The following is a 13,980-nucleotide window of genomic DNA, read 5'->3' as shown; positions in this document are numbered from 1 at the left end:
AAAACAAAGATTTTACAGCCATGTTTGAGGCAGACAGGCAGTGAGCAATACTCGAAGGACAGATTTTGAAAGTGTTGTGTTTATTGGCAAAACCAAGGTTTTCATTTCTGATGTGTAGATTGTTCAGTGTGAAAAACACCACATCACATAAATCTTTACTTGATTGTTCATATAAGGCACACTTAAATTTTTTTCCCCCCCAGTTTGTGTGTACAAATCCTGTATCAAGGTGCAGTGTAACATCATCCACACATTTACAGCACACACTGAAGACATTCAGTGTCGGAGCAGTGCAGGACAAATGACTGTTCTTTGGGTCAGTATGTGTTGAAAAGCTGTCTGTGTCCTCTTGATTATGTGAACTGAAGAATTTCTTACATCTTTTCAGAGTATAATGGCGATTGAGCATGTGGTGCTTGAATTGTGCAATACCACAGAAATTAGCTGTGCTGATGTGTTCCACTCCTCCCACTCAATTCTTAAGTTTCAGACTTAAAAACAGCCCGCAGACCTCAATGTGATAAAAATCAGAAAACCTGCCGAGTCGAGCAGGTCTGATATCCAGCTGGAGGGCTTTGGCACTGAAACATGACTGACCCCTCCCCCCAGTTACAAATGTAAAAAATAATTGCAAAGATCTCTACAAAATACAAGTTTGAAATTCATCCCTTTTCAGCATTTTGTATATAAAAAGTTTCCCTCTACCCAGGACAGGAGACGTGAGGACGATCAGTTGGTGGTGGACTCCACTACAGGTAGGCCTTGGGGACAATTGGGTCTCCGAACATGCAGTCCTCCTCCAACGCCAGGTTGTATTTGCTGCCACTTCCTCCCTTGTAGGCACTGGTCACGATCCTGAGCCAGCCCCTCTCACCCTGAGGAGATGAGGGGTGATGATCATGATTAATCAAAAACTATTTTGATCTCATTCAGTGTTTTTCAAGGCTTTTGGATCTTCTCACTGGTTTGAAGTGGTTAAAGCACAGCTGTAAAAAGGTGATGTCAAGTATATATGGGCAAATAGGAGCATGCTTGCGCATCCAAACCAAAGAGGGCAGGTATTGAGCCAAAAGAGAGCAAATGATGAAATAAAGAGGTCACACACTGCAGTGCACTGATCTCCACTTATTTATTGTGGGTGCTGGGTGACACTTTAAGCACACCTGCTCTTCATCACACTTAAGTGACACAATGCCATCTTAGCTGTGCACATGATACAATCATGTGAATGGAGTCTTTCACGGGACATCCAAAGAGCATACATTGTATAGACAAAACACTTATCTGCTGTAAGCACCAATCTGGATTTAGCAACATTTGAACGCTTGTGTTGACAGGAAGATTTCACTGTCACTGACATTCAAACGACACATCCACACAGTCCTGATGAAGCAGATTACATGTGTTTTTGGCTGTTAAACGGTTAAAAAACTTTGAATATTTCTTGAAATTTGATCTGACAACCACTCCTACTGTCACTCAGGACTTACCCATGGCTCTCCCCAGGAGTTGCGTACAATCCAGTACTCCACGCCGTCCTCCACTCCCCACCCTGCCACAGACACGATGTGGTTGATGAACGCACTGTCTTGATACTCAGAGTAGAGACCTCCGCTGTAGGCATCCAGCTTGTCTGTGGCCATAATCCCACAGCTGGAGAAAACAAACATGGCAGACTGTTAACTTCCTCTGGGTAGAGGTGGAACAATGACTGAAATCAAACAGTGTAGAGCTGCACTGAAGACGTGCATATACGATGATGCAATGTTACACAGCAGTGGAGTACCACAATAGGTATCAGTGTGCTTACGCTGTACTCCTCAGTGACCTAAAGCATCAGTCACATCTTTCCTAAATATGTTTAAAAAGTTAACAGATAATTACTGAAGCAGGACTTGTTTTGAGAAACTGCAACACAAAAACACGAGATCTCACTTAACTGGTTAAACCCATGACTGAAACTACTTCCTTTGAATAACTACAATAAACAATACAAAAGTGAAAACTAAGCAAGTCTGGGATCATTTCTTCCTGTTTATTATATGTTCACTGCTTTAAAAGGTTGTGAGAAAATCAAAGGTCAGATATTATCGTAGCTGGAACTGTATGATGGGCGCATTTGTAAAATGTCTGAAGTGCTGCAATCAACTGTTTTTAGGTTTGTGAGGGGGGTTTGTACTGTTTAATTTTGTTTTAAGACAGTCATGAACACATCTGTCATCTCAGGTATATGAATGATTGACTGAAAGAAAATAAAAACTTCAATGACAAAAAAAAAGAAAAGGAAAAGCAGAAATAAGTTGCAAACCTGATCGGCCCTCTCGCATAGATCTCTGCCATCATCTTCTCTCTCCCGCTGACGTCTCCAAAATCTCCCACTTTCCACAAGGTGTAGTTCTTCACAATATTGCACACTCCAAAGGTGGTGCATGTGCCACATTGATTGAAGGGTTTGCAATCTTGACAGAGGGACAAAGAACATGCACAGCTCAGACTCAGACAGTGCAAGTCATTTTAACCATTGCTTTGACCACTGATGGACCCTTACTCTGGTCTTTAGCCTGGTAGTTATTGCAGGTTTCATCTGGGATCCCATGTTTGTTAGCGTACTCCCAAACTCCACTGTGATCCCCTCCGTGGCAACTGCCCGCATCACCACAGTCAATCACATGCTGGACAGAGAGATAGGCAGAAGGCCACGCTCCTTTCCGTTTAATGTTGATGCGGTCTGGTGAGAAAGCAAACACAGGCCCTTAATACAAGTGAAAAATGAAACAAGCAATAACCAGTTCCTGTTAATCAAGAAGGCATGTCTGTGCAAAAAGGAAGTGAACCTGTCATACTTTATTAAAGCATGTCTGAACAGTCATGTGAGGACCGGCTGTTGTACAGCGTCATTAAACCACAATGATTCAGCAGGTTTTAAAGTCACCTAAAGGAAACTATCACATGTTGAGTCACACCTGCCATGGCGCTGGTGCTGCCATGGGCCCAGCAGGAGCCACAGTACTGGGGAATGTGCTGGTTGCGGGTCGTGCTCACATAGTTGGTGCCGTTGATGTTCCTCCAGTCCCATGACTTAGGCAGATCAGAAATGTTTAAATACTCATGAGGCTGAGGAGCAGTCCTGTGAATGGACAGGTCATGAGAGGTTAGTTCTGCAGCAGCAACACACTCAGTAATACATAAGATGATGATCAATAATTTACGTCACACATGAAGCACATTAATACATCATTGTAAACTGATTTTCTTCAGGTTTCAGACTGTGGATGACACAAAAGACTTTGGACTCTGATTTTTTTTCAATATTTTCTGGCATCTGAGGTCACAGTTTGCATTTACATACATGCAGAATATCGGAAACACCTTTCAGTATAACACACTCCTGCACAACACCACCACCCACAGCAACCCTCACTGACACACAGTGTAAGAGTGCCTCTCTGACAGTGTCCACAAAACCTGAAAAACTGCATCAGCCAATAAATGACAGTACAGACACACCAACTGTATGTTTAACGTCATTTAGAAATAGTCACCAGTACAATGGTTTGGTACAGTAAGTGGTAAGAGTCACAATATTAGTCGATATTTATATATAAAACATTAAACAAAAACTTTCTAGAGCCAAAGATAACGTCATTAAAAGCCTTGTTTTGTCCCATCTGAAGCAAAGATCACATACAGTTGTCTCTTTGTGTTGGTAGATCTACTGTAGGAAGTCACAGTGCAGCTTCCTCAAACTATGATAATCAATCCTCGTGATTTGTTGAACGTGATGAGATGGAAGTTTTGACAACCGACTGCTTAGTTTCATTTGGGTTTCTTTGACCACAACTACTCACGACCGAGTACTCAAAACCGAGAACTAACACAATTAAACCAAAACTCGCTGCTTTTTCAACTTTAACCCACTCATGCCATTGCTAATTTTTCCATATATCCAAGTTAACTATAATCTATCTCTCAGGACACATTAGTGACATAAGTGTGTAAAATTAGCATCCCTTGCTAACATTAAGATAACGTTATCTCAGCCGGGTGGAACCGCTGATAAAAAACACTAACGGCTAACTGGAGCTAACGTTAGCTAGCTAGCAAATAAAACTTCACCTTTTTCTTCGACTAGTTTTTGCTTCTTCGTTACTCCTAGCATGTGTATTTAGAAAAGCGTGGAAAGTCTGTTCAACTTACTTCACTCCAAAGTCGCTTCTCCTGGGTGAGCGGACATAACAGGGCTGCTTCTGGTTAAAAAACACTCCGGCGGACACACCGGACAGCACGACTGACAACAGGACAACAGCTAAAGCTGTCCGGGCCATGTTCACTGCAGACGGCCGGTGGGCTTCACGGAGCGGCGTTTCACTGGAAGAGGAGAGGGGAGGTAGAGGCAAGTGTCCTCGGCAGAGTCAGCGAAAACACTGATATGTCTGTGGGGAAACTCGGTGTAGATAGACCGCTGCGGCAATCATGTGACGGGTAAATCACATACCCAAACAACCACATGTCGAACGCGGAAGTAAGTCACACTAATGGTTACAGACAAACAACAGACCACAGAGTACACTGGATGTTAATATTTAACATTTAACTTTACTGTAATCTATTTTTCCTTTCCTTGTTCATGTTTGTTTGTATTTCTGTAACACATCTCAAGTTTATTTGCAGAGGCACAACCCTCATTCTAACGCCATTTACCACCATTATAGCACATTGAATCAATACAAAAAGGTGAAACCGGACACATAATCTTATTTAGTGCAACATATAGCAAAAATTCGTGAAGTTTGTTGCACTAAGTGTAATAATCACTGTGCCCCATTGAGTTCATCATCAGTTCACTCCAATCTGCTGCTGACCTGCTGTCCATAACACTGACATCTGATGAAAGTTAATCATTTTTATCCCTGATTGTAAACCTTGAGCCACCTTAAGCCCCGTTACACTCATCACGAAGGTTCCTGCAATAAAGCTTTCAGAACTACTGTATTACTTAACATACTTAACAGAAAGCAGAGATTTAACATCCACAAATGTGTCATCCTGGTGTTTTGGGAATTTGATGCTGACTGGCTGTTATGGAGTCTGAACTTTAACAGGATCCACATTGTCTGGTTATCTAATGTAACTTCAGCAGAACTGTGTCACAAAAACAACTAATGACCGATCTCAGGCAAAGAGTCAATTCTGGCAAACAACATCCACTGTGATGCTCTGAATCACTGCAGTTAATACTAGAGGACATGAAACTTGAAGTGGTGAGAGTTCAAGTTAAGTCTCGACCATGGAAACAAATCTGAATTCAAGGTCCGTTTACTCTTTCCTGTGCTTTTAACCACATCTCTCTGAAGATGCAGGTGTTATTCTGAATCTTGAGTGACGATATTTTCGCCACCATTTTGGAGCATTTTACTTCACATGCACACAGAGGTCAGATGGCACCGCCTTTATTGAAGGACAACATGATTGTCACAAGGGTGAAAAACATCATACTTGCGCTGGAAACTGTCTAATACTTGCACTTACAGTTAACACCCTGTACGTGTATATTGTGCTGACAAAGCATATGTGGCATCATCTGTTAGTTACTCATCTGACACCATTGTGAAACTGTTAGAAACTACAGTTAGCTCTCAGTCCTCAGTTTGGTCCAGAGATCACACAATCCAACTATACACAGTGAATTCAAAGTGCAGTGTTTACTGAAAAAGAAAAGCATGATCCTGATCCAGTATTTTTCACAACGTCAAAGACTACACGTATGGCAAAATGCTTGCTTAACACAAAAGTATCAACGTACAGCAATGCCCGCTGATGAGGTGCATATTTGAAAACATTAATGTCTTATGGACGTAAAACCAGACAAACAAATCAATGCATCTTCATCAAGAGCAACAGAAAAACGATGAAGCTAAAGGAGGTGATCAGTGCAGCAAGTGACAAATCATGAGGATAAATGAGGGCCTGTGTTTCGTCATAATCACGTATAACACATCTGATTTTCTGATTCTCTTTTTCTTTTTATTCTGTGAAGTCAAATTTAATCAAACATGAAGCTGAATCACAGTTTAAAATACTCTAACTGGATGAGCTGGATTTGCTTCAACAGTTTGGGTGATGTGGAGGCAGCGGAGTGATCAGGGCTGGGGAGTAAACCGTCGTGTTAAGCTCTACACCAGCCTTCGTCTCTTGCAGTCACGCTCCATCTGGTCTTCAGACATGTTGGTGGCTGAACCCAGAGGAGACACTTCGTTCAGCATGGAGTCATCTGATGCCTGACCAAACAGGGCCATTAGCAAGGCAACGCCAAATCCTGTTGCACGCTCCCCCTGCAAAGACAAAAGAAAACACAAAATGCGAGGGTCAGATTCCAGTGTCATCACTGTAAACTTACACTGGAGTTATATGATTTTGAGCTTCCTTAAAGTCATCTTTTACATTCTGAGTTAATGTGGCTGAAACCTAAGACCTTTCTTGGTTCATAAATATTACTACAGTGAAGTGTCTGAGACAAAACCATGACACTGGTGAGAAGAATAAATACAGTACATACTGCAGGCTTCAGTGCAGTATAAGTCATTATGAGACCTGTATGTTATAAGATGAACCACAAGATCAGGACAGAGCTTCAAACTTTTTCATGTGAAGAACTGTCACAATCCTGGCACTTGGGCTGCAACAGTAACAGTAACAGACAATCATTACTATCAGTTACAAATATTGACCCTCAAAGGAATGAAAAAAAAAAGTTATTTAGTTTAAAAAATTATTAGAATTTCATAAAATATTACATCCTAAACTTACACTTGTTCAGTGATTCAGTATATACATATATTTAAGGTAAGGTATAAGGTTGAATTCACCGCAGATAAGCAAACCTATATGGCATGACAGCCATCAATTTTCATACCACAGCATACTGTGCAGCCTACCTGGCACATCTGCAGGACAGGTGTAAAAAGGAATTGGAATCATCAGAATACATAATGAGCATACAACAGAGAATCAGTCATGACCAATGAGATCTCTTTTTTTCCTTCAAAAGCAGTACTGAGTTTCATAAAGGGAGGAAATGAAGAAATCAGCTTTTCCAAAGAAGAAGTCAGTGTTTTGAAAATATTATTGGCTCAGCTAGATACTGTACATGAAAATCATATCAAACACTAAGCCTGATCACCTGGTTGGTTGGCCTTATAAAGTCTGATGGGAGAACTGTATGCAGAGATGCCCACACATATTGATTGATTGATTTATTAGGCTTTTCAGAGCTGCTCCCCAAGTTCTCACTCTCCTTCTCTCACACAACAGTGTTTAGTCTTTACTTGGGCAGGCCGTCCATGTACATCTTTTCTTCTTCTTCTTCTTCTTCTAATTATTATCCATCTGAGAGAACACCACCATCCACAATCGATTAACTAGTGGACAGACATTCTCTGGTATACAGCTGTCTTATAATGCACTGATTGTGGTGCCACCTCTCCTGTTTAATGTAGGCCTACTTATGCTGTTGTTTTCTCTCTCTCTGGTGAGTCAGACTAAGACAGACTTGAATTTTCTTTTGCGATCCTATTGTGATCCCGTAGAGGTTTATGTGCATGTGGGTCTTTGTCAACTAAAGCCACGACTGAAACTGAAAACAAGCAGTTCAAGTGAGATAATGTCTGAACAAGAATCATTTCTGATGCCAAAGTTGCAACATCCAGTCAGCAATGACACACTCCTGTTCTGCTCCTCTGCTCATTTCAGCTTGAGACATTTCTTGTCAAGCCAGTTGCAGGCAGCAGCAAACAAACACCTTCACTTCACTAAGTTATGATTAGCACCTGATTTGCTCCAGGGTAAAAATCAGAGCGTTGACTGATAGCACATTATCTGTTAGCACACCAAGATACTCACAGCATGGACAGGAGAGGCAATATCAACATGGACCCAGACACCTGGCCAATCAAAACCCAAGTGAGAACCAATGAAGAGGCCGGCGCAGGAGCTCTGGGCATTCTCCCGGTCCTGTCAAAACATGAGACACAAGAGTTCATTTTGTTGGCAAATAATTTGCTGCAAACGACAATTTTTCACTGACAAAAACAAGATGAAAGCTAAATAGAAACTCATTTATCATGACAAAAACACTTAAATGTTTCTTTTTTCCCCCCGAAGCTGCTGTTATTTTTGGAGCTAACCTGAGCTGGTGTGATTTCGATAAACCTGAAATACAGTACAAGCTCAAAGGAATCACTGCTGTCCCGTACTGATTAGAGAAATGAATGACCCGGTGTTGCTAATCTTAGATCATAAATGAAAAGGGTTAGGGTTTGGGTTATTCTACCATAATAATACATTACACTTTACCTAAACCCGTCGACTAAATCCACTGTAGATTTAATCAACTAAAACCTTCTGATGTTCAATCAACTAAAACTAGACTAAAACAATTCAGAGGACAAAACATGCCTAAAACTCAACAGCATTTTAGTCAAAAGACTAGAATTTAAGATAGATGCATGTGCAGAAGCAAACAAAAAAAATTGTAAATGCATTAGCAGACTTCTCTGCAATGAGGTCTCACCTGTACTGACCATGAATGAATTGAGCATAATGTGCAAAACATAAAGGGGATGCAGGTACAGTGAGCTACAATTAGATTGGAAAACATCTAAAAAAAATTTTGTCCTTCAAACTCTCAAATGCGTTAGACTGTTTGCACGCTGTCGTGTTTTGTTTAAGCATCTGGTTTTGATGAATGTGCAGTTCATCACTTACTGCCACGGAGTTCTTCATATCAGCCATGGCAGAGGTGAACTCGCTGAAGTGCAGCTCGGGGCAGTAGACCAGAGGGTGAGCGAGATCGCCGCTGCTGCGGCCAGCGCGCACACACGCAACCTCCCACTGCTCGCTATTAGTCATCACAGCTGCATGGTATTTCCCTGTGGAGATCCCCTGGAACACAGACAGAAAAGGTTTTACATACAAAGACAATACCTGTTGCAGGGGAACCATTTACTGGATTTGGTCTCTCCAGGGGATGTGTTCACCAGAATAAAAAGATTAAGTCCTGTCAGTGTTATTCTTTTAGTCTATATCTATCGACTCGTGTTGTTACCATCCTCCAATTCATTCTGCTGTGGAGGGTTTAACAACAGTCTCTAAGAGGCTGTCACCCACCTGTGCCCCTGTCAGTGTGGCCATGTCCAGAATAATATCAGCTGACAGGTCTTTGCTGGCATACACCACTCCATCAGCCAGCACCAGCCTGCCCTCTGCATCAGTGTTGTTGATCTCCACCGTCCTTGAGAATAAAACACACAAATGACACGAAAAATTTATACCACAGCCCTATTTCACTCCTGCTAATTTGGCTTGTGAAATAGCGCACAGTTCATGTGCAATCATACTGTGAAGGCAGACAAAACAAATCAGGTAATGTGACACATCATTATTTAAAAGAGAGTCTCACTTTCCAGAGTAGAGTGTGTGGATATCATCAGGTCGTGTGGCTGTGGGCCCAACTGCATTCTCTGCGAGGCAAAACACTGCATGGAGGTTATCCTTAAAGCCCTGAAGCAGGAGAGAGAGAGAGAGTGACTACAAACTCTGCTGCATCACAACAGAGGAGGCTCCGATGACAGCTGCTGTGGGCTGAGATAAAAAGATCACCTCACCTGTTTCACAGTAGCTTTGAATGCTCCCAAAATGGCAGCAGCTCCACCACAGTCCCTCTTCATCCCTGGCATTGTGGTCTAGAAACACATATTTACACGTGATGAAATGTGATGACTTTATGTGATCTCTGATACCTCTCGTGCATAGAGCAGGACAGTGAGCCAGTTGTCTATGTATTTACACTCAGAAAAGCTTCACCAGCTGGTTTGTAATCCTCGTCCCTGCAGAATAAGAGAGTTCTACCTTTCTAATTGCATTGACACTACATAAACTGGTGCATGCAACAGCAGCTACAAGTGAACGGATTACTAAGAATAGGCTCAAAGCTTAACAGATCAGAGGTGTCAGAGTGTGAAGGTTTGCGGATCACTGAGATGGCTGTAGCGTTCATGAGTTTTTAGAAGGTGGCAGTCTCAGAGATGGACAGTGAATGAGTCATGACACAAAAGAGCTTGTCAAAATGTTCGCTATGTCGTGTACTGCACGCAAACATGGGGTAAATTGGATGGTTGGGTGGTGGGCTGAGCTGTAAAATGAATTACCAGTGTACAGGATCAAAATAAATACAATGAGAACAATCCTGGGACATTAGTATTACAAAGACTGATTTTTCCCATGATGTAGAGGAGAAGTGAGAATGAGTACCTTTCCCTTGATGCTGAGTCCTCCAGTGTCATACACGATGCCCTTGCCCACCCATGCAATGGTTTGGGTTGCACCATCTGGTTTGTGGCTCAAGATGGCTAATGCAGGAAGATGTTCTGCCGCCTTGCCAACTCCGTAAATACCTGACAGGATAAATGGTAATGTTATATAGGCTTATCACATATTTTGCAAAGACAAGGTTTAATAAAGTTGTTAAGGAACAAGTGAAACAAAATTACAGAATTCAGGATTACAGAGTGGACGACTGCAAAAAATAATTTTTCTTTTATGACCACTAAATGTGTCAGTTGATTGATAAAAAAAAATTTCCAACAATATGCAGAATATCACTGTGCGTAAACAGGTGTATCTAGCTGAGATATATGAGGTCTTCTTAAGAAACCATACAGGGTTCATTCAGCTTTTTGAAAGTAAAATTCAAGCACTTTCAAAAACTTTCCAGTCTCTCAAAGCCTTTATCATCACATCTAAATTGTAACCATATATAAAATTGCAAAAAATAAGGTTTACAGAATTAATTTATACCCACCACAATCAATGTATTTGTCATGTTATATAATTTAGCAGCTGTTCATATTAACTTTGATCATATGTTTCCACCATGATTATTTAATGTGTGCTAATTTTGGCGCCATGAGATAACAAACTAATATGATGACGGGATCAGTTCATTTAAATACGAAAGGATTTTTGGTTCACGGAAGTGATTGTGTTGATGAAACAGCAGATGATCTTGAAAATAAATAGTTTTTCAAGGGGTTTATTCAAATGCACTTTCCAGACTTTCAAGACTTTGTATGAACCCCGGAAATAAAACTAACATTATAGTGACTACTGAGATTTAGCAGAGAAATAGTAAATCTTGTGCTAATTACAGACAGAGGCATCTGCAGACATGTTACCTCCAAACCCTCTTTGTTTCAGTTCCTCTCCACGAATGATCACTGGAGTAATTCCAAGTTCAGTTCCAACAGCTTTGATTTCCTGAAACAGAAATGAATCTCTGTGACAGCTGGCGGCATCAAAATAATTACAACTAGTTAGACATGTTCCTGTAGTCATGTCGGCAAAATTTCCAAAAGAGAAGTAGTTTCACTTACATCTAAGAAGTGATCTGTGTTCATCTCGTTGCATGGCGTGTCCACAATGCGAGCTGCCAGGCGCACTCCATCAGCAGCATTGGAGAGACACTGAACAGAAGAAAAGCCGACAGCTATGCAGTTAAAATGCATCACAGTGGTTCAAAAACATTTTCTGAGTAGCACTTTAACGACCATGAAAACTCAAAAAAAAAAAAGGAAAACTAAGAGTAAAGAAACCACAATGCAGTACCTCAAGTTCAGAGACATTCAGAGGACTACTGTCTTGCCCAATGATCACAAACTCCACAGTGACATGCTTCTTCTCATGTCTGCGTGAGGCGGTGGAGCGGCGAGAGAAAATGGGGAATGCCCTGGCGATGGCACAGGAGGACGCAAACACATCTGAACGCTCACATACCATCTGGAGAGGAAACAAACACTCCCATCAGCCACTTGATTTACTTTCACTGCATTCCCAAATTAAAATGCCATCATAAACATTTGGTAGCTAAAAATGCTTTCTGACCTCTCTGGAGGAAATCGAGGAAGGAAAGAAAATTCCCCCTAAACAGATCCTTAACTATAATGTGACAGACAAGAATTCTACATTTCTTAAGATACTGACCACGATGCAGCGGTTGTTCCCTCCAGGCAGACAGGAACGCACCAGACGGGACACAAAGTGGGCAGAAGAAGGGCTGTTGTGCCTGCTGACCCGTGAAGGAAGTGCAGCCACCGCAGCATGGTTGAGGTACAGAGGGCAGCTGTCCGTGGGGTTTGGGTTCAAAGCACTGAGAGCCGCCTGCCAGATCTGAGAAAACATGAACAAAACAGACATTTTAGATTCACTATGGAGACGGGGTGTGCCGTGGCATATCGTTCACAAGAATACTGCTATAATTTTAAACATTATGAAAAATCTTCATATTGTAATAATGGAAATATTTCCACCTGTTGACCAAGTGCTTGTTGTTACACACAGCAATGAGTGTGGCTGAAAGCGAAAGTAACACTGCTACCAGCTCATGGATAACCATTTTCAGAGGACACGGAGGAGCGGGAAACCTTTCTCTCACCTCACAGACTTATAGGCTGGCTGTCACCGTTGCACAATCATCTCTGAGGACTTTGTACCAACAGCCTACAAAAGACCACTTACATCTTCACTGGATACCATGAAAGCAGAGCCTTTTTGTCCGGGTCTGACCATCAGACCAGTCAGTGCCCTGACGATTCATCTCGAGCAGGATGCAACTGGACTGCACATCAGTCTCATGGCCATACAGTCCTACTATCTGACGACATTAACGACTCTCAAAGACAGGAAATGGAAAATTCAGACTCCCAAACCACCCAGTTGTAAAATCCCACATTATACCAAGAGAAGTTAATTAACTGGTGTTAAATGCTAAAATCTCTAGTGTTACTAAAGAGTTGAACAACGTTAACACTACAGAAAATGTGGTTTTGCTCAACAATATTGGCGTTGTACTTTGCTCTCTCTCTGACTAATAAAAACAAATCCATGGCTAACATGACTGTAAGTATGAACTATTTAATACCATTAAATGCTATTTTTAAAACAAACTTATTTCTCAGATGGTGTAATATTTCTAGCTAACATGTTAGCGTTAGCTAGCTAATCGTGTAAAAACATCGTTACATTAATTTAGCTAGCCACCTTGCGCCTACTTAGGTTAGCATAGCGCTAACATTAGCTGTCAACCAACTATCATTTTCGTCCACAGTATTACCTCTTTGCTAACGACTGGCTGCAGCTTTCCTTTGATTTGGCTCCAGCTGACTTGCTGCAGGGCCGCCTGCTGTCCGACAATGAGGACAGGGCGAGTCTGTGGCTCGGAGTCACCGGCAGATGCCTTAAACTCCAGCACCACGTTCGCCATTTTTGTGACTTGATGAAGAGATAGCTAGCTTACGGTAACGTTAAAGTGGACGGACTACTGCGGTTCCCTGATGTAGGCCGGTCCGGCGACGGCAGCCGGGAGAGGACCAAACGGCTTTTACTCGTTTTATCTACGGAGGCTGGAAGCAATCTACAAACTGTGTTCGCCTCTACCGGAGACCCACAGGTATTACATGATGCTAATGAGACAAAACCTAGAATTTCAACGAATAGGAATTTGTGTTTATACTAAATATTCAAATCCAAGTGTAAGTGTAAATAAATAAATTTGCGCTATACGGCCCGAGACTGGGTGATGACAGCTGACCTGGAGAGGCAGCTGAAAATTCCACCACACATCACCCAGTCCAGTTTGCGACATGACATCATCGTGGTCTCAGAGGCCACAAAACAAACGGTTCCCTGGGAGGAGAAGATGGAGGAGGCAGACGAAAGAAAGAGGGAGAAGTACCAGGAGCTGGTGGAGGATTGTCGGAGGACCAGGTGTATGCCAGTGGAGGTGGGCAGTCTGGGATTCACGGCACACAAAATACAAGAAAGTGTGAAATTCACTTCTACCTGTGTGTTAAAAATTATGCAGGAAACCTGGCAAAACACAGTGTGCATAAACACCCTATGACAAAAAAAAAAAGAAGCATCTATCAT

The 13,980-nt window shown here is 41.9% G+C and overlaps 2 protein-coding genes across 2 annotated transcripts; both read right to left on the bottom strand.

Annotated features, from left to right (window-relative positions):
• Positions 1–59: 59 nt before the first annotated feature.
• On the bottom strand, positions 60–4,482 carry ctsz (cathepsin Z). Its single transcript, XM_076756012.1, has 6 exons — positions 4,198–4,482; positions 2,964–3,127; positions 2,549–2,728; positions 2,309–2,459; positions 1,491–1,653; positions 60–875 (listed from the first exon to the last, which is right to left on the bottom strand). The coding sequence occupies exons 1-6, from the start codon at positions 4,323–4,325 to the stop codon at positions 750–752; spliced, it is 912 nt and encodes a 303-aa protein (XP_076612127.1). The 5' UTR covers positions 4,326–4,482; the 3' UTR covers positions 60–749.
• Positions 4,483–5,434: 952 nt separating this feature from the next.
• Positions 5,435–13,443, bottom strand: npepl1 (aminopeptidase like 1). The gene is made up of 12 exons (XM_076755986.1): positions 13,166–13,443; positions 12,037–12,222; positions 11,662–11,832; positions 11,430–11,519; positions 11,232–11,313; positions 10,309–10,451; positions 9,663–9,740; positions 9,458–9,558; positions 9,166–9,289; positions 8,764–8,940; positions 7,900–8,010; positions 5,435–6,332 (listed from the first exon to the last, which is right to left on the bottom strand). Exons 1-12 carry the CDS (start codon positions 13,313–13,315, stop codon positions 6,174–6,176), a joined length of 1,572 nt encoding a protein of 523 aa, XP_076612101.1. The 5' UTR covers positions 13,316–13,443; the 3' UTR covers positions 5,435–6,173.
• Positions 13,444–13,980: the final 537 nt, after the last annotated feature.

The sequence above is a fragment of the Chaetodon auriga genome, chromosome 2 (assembly GCF_051107435.1).
Source record: "Chaetodon auriga isolate fChaAug3 chromosome 2, fChaAug3.hap1, whole genome shotgun sequence".
Classification (NCBI taxonomy): Eukaryota; Metazoa; Chordata; class Actinopteri; order Chaetodontiformes; family Chaetodontidae; genus Chaetodon; species Chaetodon auriga.
This window is presented reverse-complemented; position numbering and strand designations above follow the sequence as displayed.

Excerpts from the sequence above, each read along its gene's own strand:
- ctsz (XM_076756012.1), bottom strand. The coding sequence starts at position 4,325 with ATGGCCCGGACAGCTTTAGCTGTTGTCCTGTTGTCAGTCGTGCTGTCC. Across the intron at positions 3,128-4,197 it reads AGAAGCGACTTTGGAGTGAA|GACTGCTCCTCAGCCTCATG; the intron begins GTAAGTTGAACA and ends GTCCATTCACAG. Across the intron at positions 2,729-2,963 it reads CAGCACCAGCGCCATGGCAG|ACCGCATCAACATTAAACGG; the intron begins GTGTGACTCAAC and ends CTTTCTCACCAG.
- npepl1 (XM_076755986.1), bottom strand. The coding sequence starts at position 13,315 with ATGGCGAACGTGGTGCTGGAGTTTAAGGCATCTGCCGGTGACTCCGAG. Across the intron at positions 11,520-11,661 it reads TGAATGTCTCTGAACTTGAG|TGTCTCTCCAATGCTGCTGA; the intron begins GTACTGCATTGT and ends TCTTCTGTTCAG. Across the intron at positions 9,559-9,662 it reads TCAAAGCTACTGTGAAACAG|GGCTTTAAGGATAACCTCCA; the intron begins GTGAGGTGATCT and ends CTCCTGCTTCAG.